The 13,599-nt window shown below is 38.4% G+C and overlaps 2 protein-coding genes across 8 annotated transcripts in view; one reads left to right on the plus strand and one right to left on the minus strand.

Moving 5' to 3' along the window:
- Positions 1-9,300, plus strand: part of LOC147574432 (uncharacterized) — a 299,824-nt gene extending 290,524 nt beyond the window's left edge. The window contains exons 14-18 of the mRNA XM_086685476.1: positions 5,881-5,934; positions 7,175-7,279; positions 7,796-7,849; positions 8,981-9,085; positions 9,266-9,300. Of these exons, the coding sequence (XP_086541602.1) occupies positions 5,881-5,934; positions 7,175-7,279; positions 7,796-7,849; positions 8,981-9,085; positions 9,266-9,300 (353 nt within the window). The remainder of the gene's footprint in view (positions 1-5,880; positions 5,935-7,174; positions 7,280-7,795; positions 7,850-8,980; positions 9,086-9,265) is intronic.
- LOC147574441 (pleckstrin homology domain-containing family M member 1-like) overlaps positions 1-13,599 on the minus strand; it is a 192,630-nt gene that overhangs the window by 62,437 nt on the left and 116,594 nt on the right. Inside the window, exon 9 of one of the 7 annotated variants that reach the window (XM_086685512.1) lies at positions 1,732-2,355. The exons of 5 other annotated variants lie outside the window; for them this stretch is intronic. The gene's annotated coding sequence lies outside the window, so the exon portion shown is untranslated. Of the gene's footprint in view, positions 1-1,731; positions 2,356-13,599 lie in introns of those variants that run through there. One more of the 7 variants, XM_086685520.1, reaches the window with a different exon arrangement.

Consider the following 13,599-nt stretch of genomic DNA (forward strand, 5'->3'; position numbering starts at 1 on the left):
ACACTGCATCTATTATGACACTTAAATCTCACGTACTCTACAGCTATTCCTCTACCTTCTTTGTCTTTTCTTTTTAGGCACTGATTTTTTTTTTAGAAACTGGGTTGCCGATCGTCTGGTAGCATTTCTATATACTAAAAAAAGAAAAATTTCCCATCTACTAAATTTACCCGTTTTTGTCTGTTTTCTCATCTCTCGTTTCTCTGTTGTCCGTATTCCTCATAAACCAGGAGTCAGCTCTGATGGCTTAATTATTTTCATCTTCAACATTTTTTGACAAGAATACTTCATAAGTAATACTGTTTATTTCACATTGCATTCCATCGGGAAATACAAATCTAGTTTATCTTTTTGAAAACGGCTCTACAGGTGTCCCAAATCATTTATTTAAAAGTCTGTCACCACATCCTTGAATTTGAGATGCCATCCTAACTATATACTTGATTTCTATGTGCACTTGTCTATTTTGAGAATTTCCATTCTGTTCTATTGGTCTGCTTATTCATGCTCTAAATTGTGTTGAGTATAACAGCTTTATAGTCTTTTGATATGAGTAGACCTAACCCCTCACTCCTCAGCCCTTGTACGCACACACACACACGCACACACACACGCTCCCTTGTCCACCCCGCCCAGTTCTGGCTGTTCTTTATAGAAACATCTTTTTTGTGTGACTTTTAGTAGGAGTGTATTTGTCTTGTTTTTTTTTTTTTTTCTTTCATTTTCCATTTGCTGTGTAACATATTTCCTGGTGAGAAGATTGATTTGTTAGGGTTTGAAAACCACTTGTATTATGAGAGGACTTATCACATGTACGTGTTTACTGTTGTGCCAAGTTTAAATCCCAACATAATGAAGAAATATGAAAGCATATCATGCACCCTTATTTCTTGTTTTCTGTGGTATAGAAATACTGACTACCCTTTCAACTTTAACATCGAAATCTTCCACATTCAATACAGATCCGCGTTATTGTGAGTCAAGATTTAACCACGTGGTGATGTACCCACTTGGCTGTAGCTCCGGCCTCCGTGGGTGCAGACAATGCCATATGCACGGTGTGCACCAGTAAGAGTGCCCCATAGACACCGTGAGCTGCCCACTAGGAAGCTCGGGAAAGACACACCACCGCTACTTGGCACTAAACCAAGGATTGTCCCAAAGGACTTTCCCGCAGCCCTAGATTCACTAGTGGGTAGAGGATGAGTTCCATGTGGTTCAAGGTCCCCTTCATGTTCCCATACAGCTGTCTTGTTTCCTTCCTCCCTCCTTCCTCCTCTTTCCCCCTTCTTTTCATTTCTAAGCATTTTTTTCTCTTTTTCGGCTATCCTGGGTCATTTTGTATTGTTTCCTATCTCCTGCAGATGCAGATACTTTTAGCTTGTTTTCCATTGCTTTACACATAGGAAGCACAATAGTTTTGTAACTTGTGACTGATAACTTCTTTATTTATTTATTTATTTATTTATTTATTTTTTATTTATATATGAAATTTATTGTCAAATTGGCTTCCATACAACACCCAGTGCTCATCCCAAAAGGTGCCCTCCTCAATACCCATCACCCACCCTCTCCTCCCTCCCACCCGCCATCAACCCTTAGTTTGTTCTCAGTTCTCAACAGTCTCTTATGCTTTGGCTCTCTCCCACTCTAACCTCTTTTTTTTTTTTTTTTTTTCCTTCCCCTCCCCCATGGGTTCCTGTTAAGTTTCTCAGGATCCACATAAGAGTGAAACCATATGGTATCTGTCTTTCTCTGTATGGCTTATTTCACTTAGCATCACACTCTCCAGTTCCATCCACGTTGCTACAAAAGGCCAGATTTCATTTTTTCTCATTGTGCCTGATAACTTCTAAATCTAAAGTTTTTATGAGCATGTTGCTGCTGCCTGTTATTTCTGCTTATTCTCTCTCAAGTAGCTTGTTTCGCTCTGTGTTTGATTCTTTTGAGTGTGAGCTATTTTCCTTGGAAAATTATAGAAAGAAACCTTTGAGGGTGAGGATGGAAGCATGTTCCCAAGGAATACTTGCCTTTGCTTCTGCTGGGCACTTGGACAGAATCACCCACACTCCATGAGGTCATCAACATGACAGTTCAAATCCAGATGGAGCAAGTATATTTAGAACAGAAGCAGTACCAGGGCTCTGCTTACCTCCCTAGGTTCCTACTTTTGATGAGGCTTTGCACTAGTAACGTACTCTCTTATCAGCTCTTTAGCACTTTTGAGGAGATGCTTTTTACATTTTATCCAAGATTTCAGTTTCCAGAGGAAGGTTGGTCTGAATAACATCGTCCTCCACATAAATGGAAACAGAACTTGATGATCGATTTTTGTCAGGAGTTGAGGCATCTAATCTGGGAGTTCAGGAAAAAAAAAAACAAAAACCCTCATTGTCAGCCACAGTTTGATTTTACCACTTGCTGTGAAAGATTTGAAAATTGCTCATTCACCTGGAAGATTTCTATTCGAATTCTAACATCCTTATTGACCCCCTTGATATATGTGAATAGACTATATTAAATCTTGTTTTCCCCATGAGACTGATAATCATTAATGCACTATGAGTAATGCGAGTGGTCACATTTTGGAATCAGTGAGTTTTCCCCGTATTCTTTACTTTTTCACAAGGAGAGATTATTGATGTCGATAAAATGGATTCTCCTTTGCAAACTATGGGGATGAACCTTTCAGAAGAGGAAATTAATGATCTGACACGTGACCTACCAGCCGACGGTGAGTATTGAAGATACGTTTGAATCGGTTAATCTGAGCTTCTATAAAAGAATCTCTGAAAACTCTACTTTGGCATTAAGAAGACGGAAAACATGAAAGATGACTCAGACTGGAAGTAAACATGTTTTGCCCCTTGACATTTTCAGTAACTTCATTTCCACTTGGAGTATGGCCAAGGCCAAGGCCGCTATTAGAACTGAACAAAATTAGAGAGAGACACTGCTGTGGAGGGAAGGGAGTGGGGTGCATTAAATAGAAGAAACTTTAACACAGAAAAAATTTTTAAAAATTATAGAGAAAAGAGAGCAGAGCCCGAAGTGGGAAATTATTTTTAATTTCTTTTAAGTAAGCTCTAGGCCCAGTGTCGAGCTCAGTTCACAACCTGAGATCAAGAGTTGCATGCTTTACCACCTGAGCCAGCCAGGTACCCCTAAGTGGGAGGTTATTAAAATAGCATTTCTGTCTTTGCCTCACCATTTTCAAGGACACGTAGAAAGGCAGAATAGGGGCGTTTGGGTGATTCAGTCTGTTGAGCGTCCAACTCTTGATTTCGGCCCAGGTCATGGTCCCAGGGATGTGGGATCGAGCCCTGCATCCAACTCTGTGCAGAGTGTGGCCTGCTTTGGACTGTCTCTCTCTCTCTGTCTCTCTTTCTCTCTCTCTCTCTCTCTCTGTCTCTCTCGTGCACACGCGCGCTCACTCTCTCTCTCTTAAAAGAAAAAAAAAGCATGATAAAGGAGGAATATGAAGTGTAGGACCTATTTCCTGCACCAAAAGAATAGGACCAAGTTTTCCAGATACCCTTGAGGGGAAAAGGAACAGTAACCACTCAGGCCTGAATGTGTGGAATGTCTGAATGCTCAGCGGCCCCACCTATGCCTCTGCTTACATCCCATCATTCTGAGCTGGATTCCATGGTCCAAGGACTGACTGTTCCCAAAGCTCTAATCTCCCTTGATGGGCTAGAGACAAAGTCTCAAGTTTAGTACATTCTGAATTGGGGCTAAAAGAATTCTCAAGCTAAATAAGCAAATGTTAAATATCAGCCTGAGAACGTTATAGTAGGGCTAAGAAGTATCTGTCTGGAACATGCCTTAACTATCATATAACCTTAGATGAATCAATACTTGCTCATCTTATTAAGGTGCATTTATTCACGTCATTGTGTAAGATAAGCAGTGTACCCTTAAAAATATTTTTGTTAATTCATTTGATTTATTCTCTAATTTTTACCTCTGGTAGTGTACTAGAAGGACCATGCAAGTGGTCTTCACTGTCTTGTTTTCTTTGCTTGCAATGGTGTATCCGTGAATGAGACTAGATATGGAACAATCAGCTTTCATAATAGAAAACTATTTTTTGTCTATTTGAGATTATGGTGGAATTTTTTTTCATATTGCTAAAAAAAGCAGAATTATGGGTGGAAATATAGCAATTATTTGAAACTATCCTCTGGTATTGCCAATGATTTCTGTTCCTTATTTTAAAATAATAATTTCAGATCAACCAACATAATGAAAATCATTGTGAGATTAAAAAGTACACATGAAATAAAATGGACATGTGGAATGATTAATCCTTTTTTCTTTAAATCAGAGTTAGAATTTTTTTTAAGTTAATTTATTTATTTTGAAAGACACAAAGAGAGCGTAAGCGGGGGCTGGGACAAAGAGGGGGGTGGACAGAGGATCCAAAGTGGGCTCTGTGCTGACAGCAGCAAGCTTGATGCAGGCTTGAACTCATGAACCGTGAGATTACGACCTGAACTGAAGTCGGATGCTTAACCGACCGAGCCACCCAGGCACCCCCAGAGTTAAAATTTTTAAGTTATTGCTTATTGGTGATCTGCTCATCTGAAGAGTTACCATCAGTATTGAGCTTAAAAAGAAGTTTTGTGAAAGATTAAGGCTCAAGCATAGAGCCCCAATTATATCATTTGGGACAGAAAGACCCCATTTAGGGCAAAGCTTTTCTCATACTGTGTCTGTCAGGACGGAGATATGAATTTACTGGAGAGGGCAAGATTCAGTTGAAATGGGACCCAAGTTAAATAGCGAATTTTACACCAAATAGGTGTTATCATCTTTGTTTCTGAGAATTTCCGGTGGCCCCGTAAAACTGACACATATCTTCATGCTTTCCTGACCTCACTAATTGGTTTTACTACAGAAATAACTTTTGGAATGTTCTGCCTCAAAAGATCCAGAAGAAAAACAAGGAAGATTCTCGTTTAGCCTAGATTTAGCAACCAATGAATAAATGTATATTTATCCTGCTCACTGTTCTAATACTTGTTATTGTGTACATGTAAGTGTCACACAGCTTCTGCTAAGAGTCACTGCGTACTTCTAATACTTCAGTAAATCTTTTTGAGTTATCCAGGACCTTCATTTGTAAATTTTCCATGGTATAGGGGTTTTTAGATACTGTATACTGTAATTTATTACTTACAATCTAAAATCAGGAATTTTTCAAGTAACTTACCAACAGTGACAGTTTTTTAGGTCGTTTTTCTTTCTTGGCAAAATATAGATCTCAAAAATCATCTATTCGTGAGATATTTCTGTTCTTTACCATATTAATGTCTTTTTAAATATTAATTTGTATGAAATTCAATTTGTCTACTATGTCTACTACGAAAACTATGCAAATCATTAGAGTTGGGAAGTTAAGCTCAAAATGAATATTGCCCTCAAGCAAATCGTACGTCATGCAAATCAAGAGTAAACTGGTCTGCCTGGGTCAGTGAACATGAAAGGAAATAGTAATTAGAATCTCAGTAAAGAAAGAGATCATTTCAAAAGTCCCGTTAAAACAGTGGTGAATAAGATCCCAGTTTTAAATTTTGTTTTCCCTGGCGTGGCCCAAATCATCTTTGGTTTTCCAAAGTGTAAAGCTAAAAACAAAGTCTGATGAAAAGAGGTGACTTTTGAATCTCACACCTTTAGCGTTTTGCCATATGACAATGGATGAAAGCAGTTGTTAAAACGGGCACCTTTATAACAAGCAGAGTGATTATTTTCCATGTCCTTTTGTGCTCCTTGGGGTAGGTGGGGGATAAAAAGTAGCCAATGAATGCCATTGTGCTTCCTGTTTTGCATTTCTCAGTGAATGCCACTATGTATTTGATTTACATTTTCTTACAGTTCATGGGAAGGTTGAAATGAGAACGCACATGGATGGAATGAAACCTTTTACAGGTAAATAAGAGACTGTCACTTTTGTCCTGGAAAATATTTTGCTCACAGGGATGGATGATCAAAAACAGTTTGGGGAAGGGGGTCAAAATGCCACAAAGCTCTCTTACTATAAGTCACCTTTTTCTCAATTCTGCTTTCACTTGGTTGAGGTACCAAACTTTGACTATTTTCCAGAGTTCTAAGGAAGTTGATTCTGATAGTTCTTTCTCACTCATTGTGTTCCGGTGGAAGGATAGTTTCATGAAGCAACCCACTCACTGCTCAGCTGTTTTTGCCAATGTCGCTCAATCTTTCAATAAGAAATTACTTTTAAGTAGATCTAGAGGATACAATGTTAAGTGAAATAAATCAGCCAGAAAAAGACAAATACCGTTTGATTTCACTCATGTGGAATTTAAGAAACAAAGGAATGGGGTGCCCGGGTGGCTCAGTCAATTAAGCATCCGACTTCGACTCAGGTCACGATCTCATGGTTCATGAATTTGAGCCCCTCATTGGGCTCTGTGCTGACAGCTCTGAGCCTGGAGCTGCTTCAGCTTCTGTGTCTCCCTCTCTTTCTCTGCCCCTCCCCCACTCACGCTCTGTATTTCTCTCTCTCTCTCTCTCTCTCTCTCTCACAAATGAATAAACATTAAAAAAAATTTAAAAAACAAACAAACAAACAAAAAAAAAAAACAGAAACACAAACCAAAAAAAAACTAGACTCTGAACTATAGAGACCACATTGTTGCCAGAAGGGAGGTGGGGGAGGGGATGAGTGAAATAAATTGATGGGATTAAGAGTTCATTTGTTATCATGAGCACCGATTAAGGTCTAGAGTTGTGGAATCATTATATTGTGCATTGTACACTTATTCCAGTTACATTGTAAAGCCCTGACAGGATCAAATTATTGTCATTATGAAGAAAAAAGTCACATTATTCAGAGACAAGAATAAATACAATAAATGATAGCTGAATTTATACTATTTTCATCTAGTATCTTAATTTGCTGGCCAATTATAAAACAAATTTGTTCTCAGCAGGGCAGACTTGTTCCCAGAAATAAAAGACCTTCCTTTTGTAAACACTAAGGGGTTATGTTCTATTATGTGACTTCCCCATAATTCTGTGTAGACGTGTCTCATTGTCCCCTTCCATTTCCTCAAATGGGGGGGGGGATGCATTATAATGAGAATGAATTTTTCACCATTTCATGGAATGATTATTCTCAGACATTAATGTTCTTGTATTTTCAAAGGAAAAAAGGTTCATGTCAGTGATCTGGAGAAAGTTCTGGGAAGCATGGGGATCGAGCTCACAGCTGAGGAGCTTAAAAAGCTGCAGGAAACTCTGCCAATTGATGGTGAGCTATACAGAAGCCACAAAGACTTTCTAGGGAACTTGGTTTTGTGGCCCGTGTGAACAATTTAAAATTTTTACCTGTCGAGGGCTTTCTGACAAATCCTGAAATTGATTAGGAAAAGGCATTGTCATTTGGATTTAGTCTGCAGTTTACCAAACCCTTCAGCCATAGCTTTGCCATCTGAGTGTCAGGTAGTTGATCAGCCTATATCCTCAGGAAGAAAAGGAAGGAAACTGGAGGGGACGAGGAAAAGAAATAAAAGGGGAAGTGAACAGAAAAAGGAAAGGTGTGATTGTTTCAACAGAATAGTGTTTCCCTCAGCTGTCAGTCTCCTACTTGCCAGAAAATATATATATTTGTCACACTGAGACAGTTTTCTTTTCCATAACTTCTTTTTAAATTTAATACTGAGACAGAACACATGTCCCACTCAGTTACAGTTGTTTTACTGAAGTTATAAGTAAGTGGATGTTCATACCATTTCCCTTCTGACATGAATTGTTCCTTTTCCTATAGCTGCTGGAAACGTATTTCAGAATGCAATGCTGGATGGGGTGAAATCCACTCAGGGTAGGTTAAAAGCCTGATAAGAAAGGCAGAGACATCTGAAATCTTCAAGGTTCACATTTATCATTTAGACAGCGTCCTGTCTAGCTTCCTATGTATAGATCACTTAGTTACTTTCTTTCATTTTAAGTTTGTTTATTTACTTTGAGAGAGAAAGATGGTAAGTGGGGGAGTGCAGAGAGAGAGAGAGAGAAGGGGAATCCCAAGCAGGCCCTGCACTGACAGTGCAGAGCCGGACGCAGGGCTTGAACTCCCCGTCGCTGAGATCACGACCCGAGCTGAAATCAAGAGTCGGATGCTTAACCGACCGAGCCACCTAGGCACCCCAGTTACTTAGTTACTTTCGTCATCGTAATATTTTACGCTATCATGTCTCAATCCATCTTGCTAGGAATCCATACTCACAACCCCAAAAACCTAATCATACACAGCAAATTATGAAGAAAAGAATTACCGAATTTTTAGGGAGTTGTGTAAGGAAAGCTTGTTATGAAGGAAGATTGAAGGCACATCCATAGAAACAAAAAGTAGGTTAGGGTTGCGGGGGGCTGGGTGGAGAGGGGAGTGGGGAGTGACTACTTAATATGTATGGGCTCTCCTTTGGGGATGATGAAAATGTTTTGGAACTGGAAGTGATATTTGTACAACATTGTGAATATGTACCAAATTCCACTGAGGTGTTCACTTTAAAATGATTGATTTTATCTAAAAAAGTGCTAAGATTCTGCTTGTTTTTAAGGTTACCTTATGATCGTCACTCTGTTTTAATATTAGTTAGTTAATAAATTAGTGAGGTCCTATCATCAAAGCTCATTCCTATTCTCTCTAATATTGGTTATAATCAAATCACGTAGCCTATCCCTTCATGAGCTGTTTATAATACAGGCTTCCATTCAAGGTTTAAAGGACGAATTACTAATTCTGATTTTTCTGTTGATTATTTAATGCTCTTAGACATGTTAAATGGGAGTTCATACAGAAAAGTAATAATCACAGAAGTACATTTTCTCTTTTGTTTTTTATTGTAATAATGACAAAGTATATATATTCAGATAACAATTCGCATTCACAAATATATTTCTAATATTTTAAACTCATTTTTTTTTCATGTTTCGTTCCTGTATGTTTCCTAAGCAGGCAGAGTTAAGGTGAATACCCTGGACACTGTCCTGGAAAACTTGGGAATCAAGCTCACACAAAGGGAACACGAAGATGTGACAGAAAATCTACCACTTACCGGTGCGTGTTTCACATACTACTGTATCTTACAGGAGACTTTCTGCACTTGTACATGAGTGTGTCCATAATTAGTTTTACCTAGTATCAAAATGACATTTTTGCAAAGCTTAGAGAAGAAACTAGGCTTCTCTTCATTTCTATAAGCCCCATATCTTTAACCTCTTCTCTTTTGGATTCCAGGCATCACACACAGAACTATTATAACTACTTTCTGATCCAGTAATGAATTTACAAGGAGCAAAATGAATCTCATAGGCTGGCGAATAGAAAGGAAGGAAGAAAAATATGACTAATTTCCGTATTATTAGTATCCCTCAAATAGTTGTGTCCTAAGCCCATTAATCACTTTAACTTTTACAATTCCGTGTTACAATTCTCAGTGGACAGTGTTATCCACACTCCTATTTCCAAGTGTCATTATATGCTGAAAACTTCTAGATGTTTTTCTGCAGCCCAAATTCCTCCCCAAATATGGGTTGGGTAAAACCACATCCAGATTCCTGTTGGGTTGTATCTGCCAAATTCATTCTTGCTCAGCAAAGCCTCAGATCTTAAATTCACTATATTTAAAAATACCTACCCCAAACTATCTCCTAATTATACATTCCCTTTCTCAGCTGGTGGCACCATCATGTTCTTAGTAAAACAAATTTAAAAATTGACATTTTTCAGGGCACCTGGGTGGCTCAGTCGGTTAAGCCTCCAACTTTGGTTTAGGTCATGATCTCGCTGTCCACGAGTTCGAGTCCCGTGCTGGGCTCTGTGCTGACAGCTCAGAGCCTACAGCCTGCTTCAGATTCTGTGTGTGTCTCTCTCTCTGCCCCTCCCCCAATTGTTCGTTTTCTCTTTCTCTCTCTCTCAAAAAATAAATAAATATTAAAAAAAAACCGAATTGGTATTTTTCACTGCAACTTTTCCTTAGTGCCACATCTCATTGAATACCAAGTCCTACCAATTAGGAGTGCTGACTATTTCATACATCTGTGATCTGACCCTTGCTTTCCTTTTAGCTTTATCTTACATTATTTCCTGCTTCCACATTGCCCTATAACACTGAGGTGTCTGAACCATAGTATTGGATATAGGCAAGATTCTTATATAGTCGGCTCTCCACCCTGTTGCAAAGCAGTAGCTATAAATGGATGAATTTTAGCGGGAGCATCTCCTGATTTTATCATTTGCTGTATGTCAACCCAACTACTCTATTACAGTATGTTTACTTGTCCGTCTCACCCCAGAAACTGACTTGTTCAGAAATTATATTAAATTTATTATTAAATATATTTTAATCTTTGGTGCCTCATATGGTGCCTGAAATTTAGTAGATAATTCATAAAATTTTCTTCAATTAATATACAGATCTTCTTTGTTATTTAATGCTTATACCATGGCATCTGATTTGATTATCCAATTGTCCTTTTCCACATACTCTCCAACTCCTAGAACAAAAATACTTAGGCATATTTCACCAGCCAATTCTTGCCCATAAAATTAATCTCAAAGTTTACCTTTCCCAGAGCTCCCTGATCCATGGAATTCACTTTATTTACTCTTCCTCTTAGTTTAAAATTCATCCTATTCACACATATATTATTATACACTTAGCATATTGTATAAAAAGGGAGTGTCTTTATATCACTCTTCTTTGTTTATGAACTGTGATTTTCTTGTAAGTAGAAACCATACGTACATCATCTTATATTTAGAGGCAATAAATATTGAAGAATGAATGGAATGATGGAATAATTAGACTAAACAAATGAAAAACAGTGAAAAATACAAATAATTCAAAGTGACAGAAAGTCTTCAAGAGGAACGTCAAATATAGGCTGGCCTTCTAACACTTCATTTGAGCAGTACATAACCAAAGGGCTCCAAATCATTGGTATAAATGTTATCAAAGCAAAAAGACAATTGCCTAATCATCACTCATGCAGTTTTCTGCTTTCCAAAGAAGGTTTGGCAGAAATTATACTCATTTTGAAACAACCAGCAACATCCTGGCCAATTTCAGTGGCATACAAGGGAATACTTGTTCATACTCAGCACACGGGTGCAAACTTGGCCTTCTCTTGAACCCCCCCCTCAGAACCATCCTCATTCCAAGTTATTCCCAATAAGGCATAATATTCTTCTAAAGTTTATTGCTTTTTTTTTTATGACTCGTTACCCTTTAAAAAAAAAAATAATTCCTAGTGTTACACAAGGACTTCATGAAGCCTTAGGACATAGGAGAGCAAGTCTACACATTCAACTCATCATGTAGGATTTTTTTTTTTCAACGTTTATTTATTTTTGGGACAGAGAGAGACAGAGCATGAACGGGGGAGAGGCAGAGAGAGAGGGAGACACAGAATCGGAAACAGGCTCCAGGCTCTGAGCCATCAGCCCAGAGCCTGACGCGGGGCTCGAACTCACGGACCGTGAGATCGTGACCTGGCTGAAGTCGGACACTTAACCGACTGCGCCACCCAGGCGCCCCATAGAATTTTTATTAACCCATTAGCTTTCAGTGAACTGTTGAATCCCCTTTGTGACTAGTTATGATGTTACCACAAGTCCTTTCAGTTTGGAGACTCTCTGAAATATCTACCCGTCTTTTAGGGTTAAAGAGAAATACATACCTATCTTTACACACAAGTATATGTAGTGTTAATAGAAGAAACAGGTCACCAATTTGTGTGATCAAAAATCCCAAGATAGTTGTGATAGACACAGAAACTAGAGAAAGACAAATTGGGAAAAGGTAAGAAGACAAGAAAGGTGGTCCCCAAAGACTCCTCTGACAAATGTGGCTGAACCAAAGCTGATAAATGGCTACACAGCCAAATAAGTCACTGGGACCTTTCACCCTGCCAGTAAGATGGAGAGCAGCCTTCAAATTCAAGAGGTACATTCAAGACTCCATTTCGTCCAAGAGATAAAGACTCTCCCTCAACTAATGTGGAGTTAATTCTTTAAATCCAGGGTTTATATCCTTATAGTTGAGTCAGATAAAGCAGTGGAGCTAATGAACTTCGATCTCTTATTTCCCAATTTACCCTATTTTTTGTCTGTTTATATATGGCTCTCTGGCCTTATTACCTTATTTTGGCTTTCCTTGTAGCTAACGGGAAGGTTGAGCTCAGCACATTGATGGATGCAGTGGCCACTGTTACAGGTTAGTGAACAATTACTGTGACTCTAAGCTCCTAATTCGTACATTAAGTTATATTTTAATGCTCTATTCCAACTCTCCCATCACTACCTTTTTACTCTGCCATTTTACCATTTTATTGGGGAAGTGTTTCTACTTTAATTGTCTAAACTACGGGTTGGCAAACTCTGACCCTTGGGCCAAATCTGCTTCCGTTTGTGTAAACGATTTCATTGGAACACATCCAGCCCATTAGTTTGTGCGTTATTTATGGCTGCTTTTACCATACAAAGGTGGAGCTGAGTAGTTGTGACAGAGATCATAAGTCCTACAAAACCTAGAATATTTTCTATTGTTTATAAACTTTTATAGAAAAGTTGGCTGACTCCTAGCCTAGAGTTTAACTTCAGAGTGATCTTACATCCTAGATTGTTATGGTTTACCACTGAGGGAGATTAATTTTAACGAATTATTTTTAATACCCTCTTTTACTCCAAGTAGTCCTTGTATACGTGATAAATTGTATGGAATTTTAACTTTTGATATTTACACTATATACTGAAGTGCAATGCTTGATAAAAAATTCTTGATCCTCTGAGGTTTCTTCCAAACAGTACTTTGATATGCATAATCTGAGTGTCAAGGGAAACAGACTTTCTGCAATTGTAGCCTCAAAGTACTAGCCCAGAGTACGCAGGACAGAAAGGCTGATGGACCCAGTTAAAATGTTTGAGTCACACAGTATTAAATCATTTAAAAACACACAGCAAAAAAAAAAATAAATAAAATAAAATAAAATAAAATAAAATAAAATAAAATAAAAACACACAGCAAAAATGGGGCAGAAATATGGAATACATTAACAAATTCAGGGTAGAGTGAATGGAAGGACTACACTACTTGAATCTAAGGTGTGTGATGTGCATAATAAGTTTTGTGTCTCTCTCTGTTCAGCAGCATTAGTTTTTCCTGCTGCTGATGTGGTTATAAGGACCAGAATTGAGATTCAAGCAGATGGACCACAGATGGAAAGTGCTCTAGCCTGTGACACAAACCCTTTCAGAAAGACTCAGGGTTAGGGGCACCTGGGTGGCTCAGTCAGTTGAGTATCTGACTCTTGACTTTGTATCAGGTCATGATCTCACAGTTCGTGAGATCGAGCCCCATGTCAGGCTCTGCACTGACAGCACAGAGCCTGCATGGGATTCTCTCTCTCTCTCTCTCTCTCTCTCTCTCAGTCTCTCTGCCCCCTCCCCCACTCTATCTCAAAGTAAATAAACTTAAAAAAACAAAAACAAAAACAAAAAAAGAAAGACACAAGGACAAGTACCTGTTGTTAATAGTTGTAGTTTGCCATTAAGGCCATCAAAGAGCCATA

Source organism: Puma concolor, chromosome E1 (assembly GCF_028749965.1).
Source record: "Puma concolor isolate L17-30 chromosome E1, mPumCon1.1.hap2, whole genome shotgun sequence".
NCBI classification, from domain to species: Eukaryota; Metazoa; Chordata; class Mammalia; order Carnivora; family Felidae; genus Puma; species Puma concolor.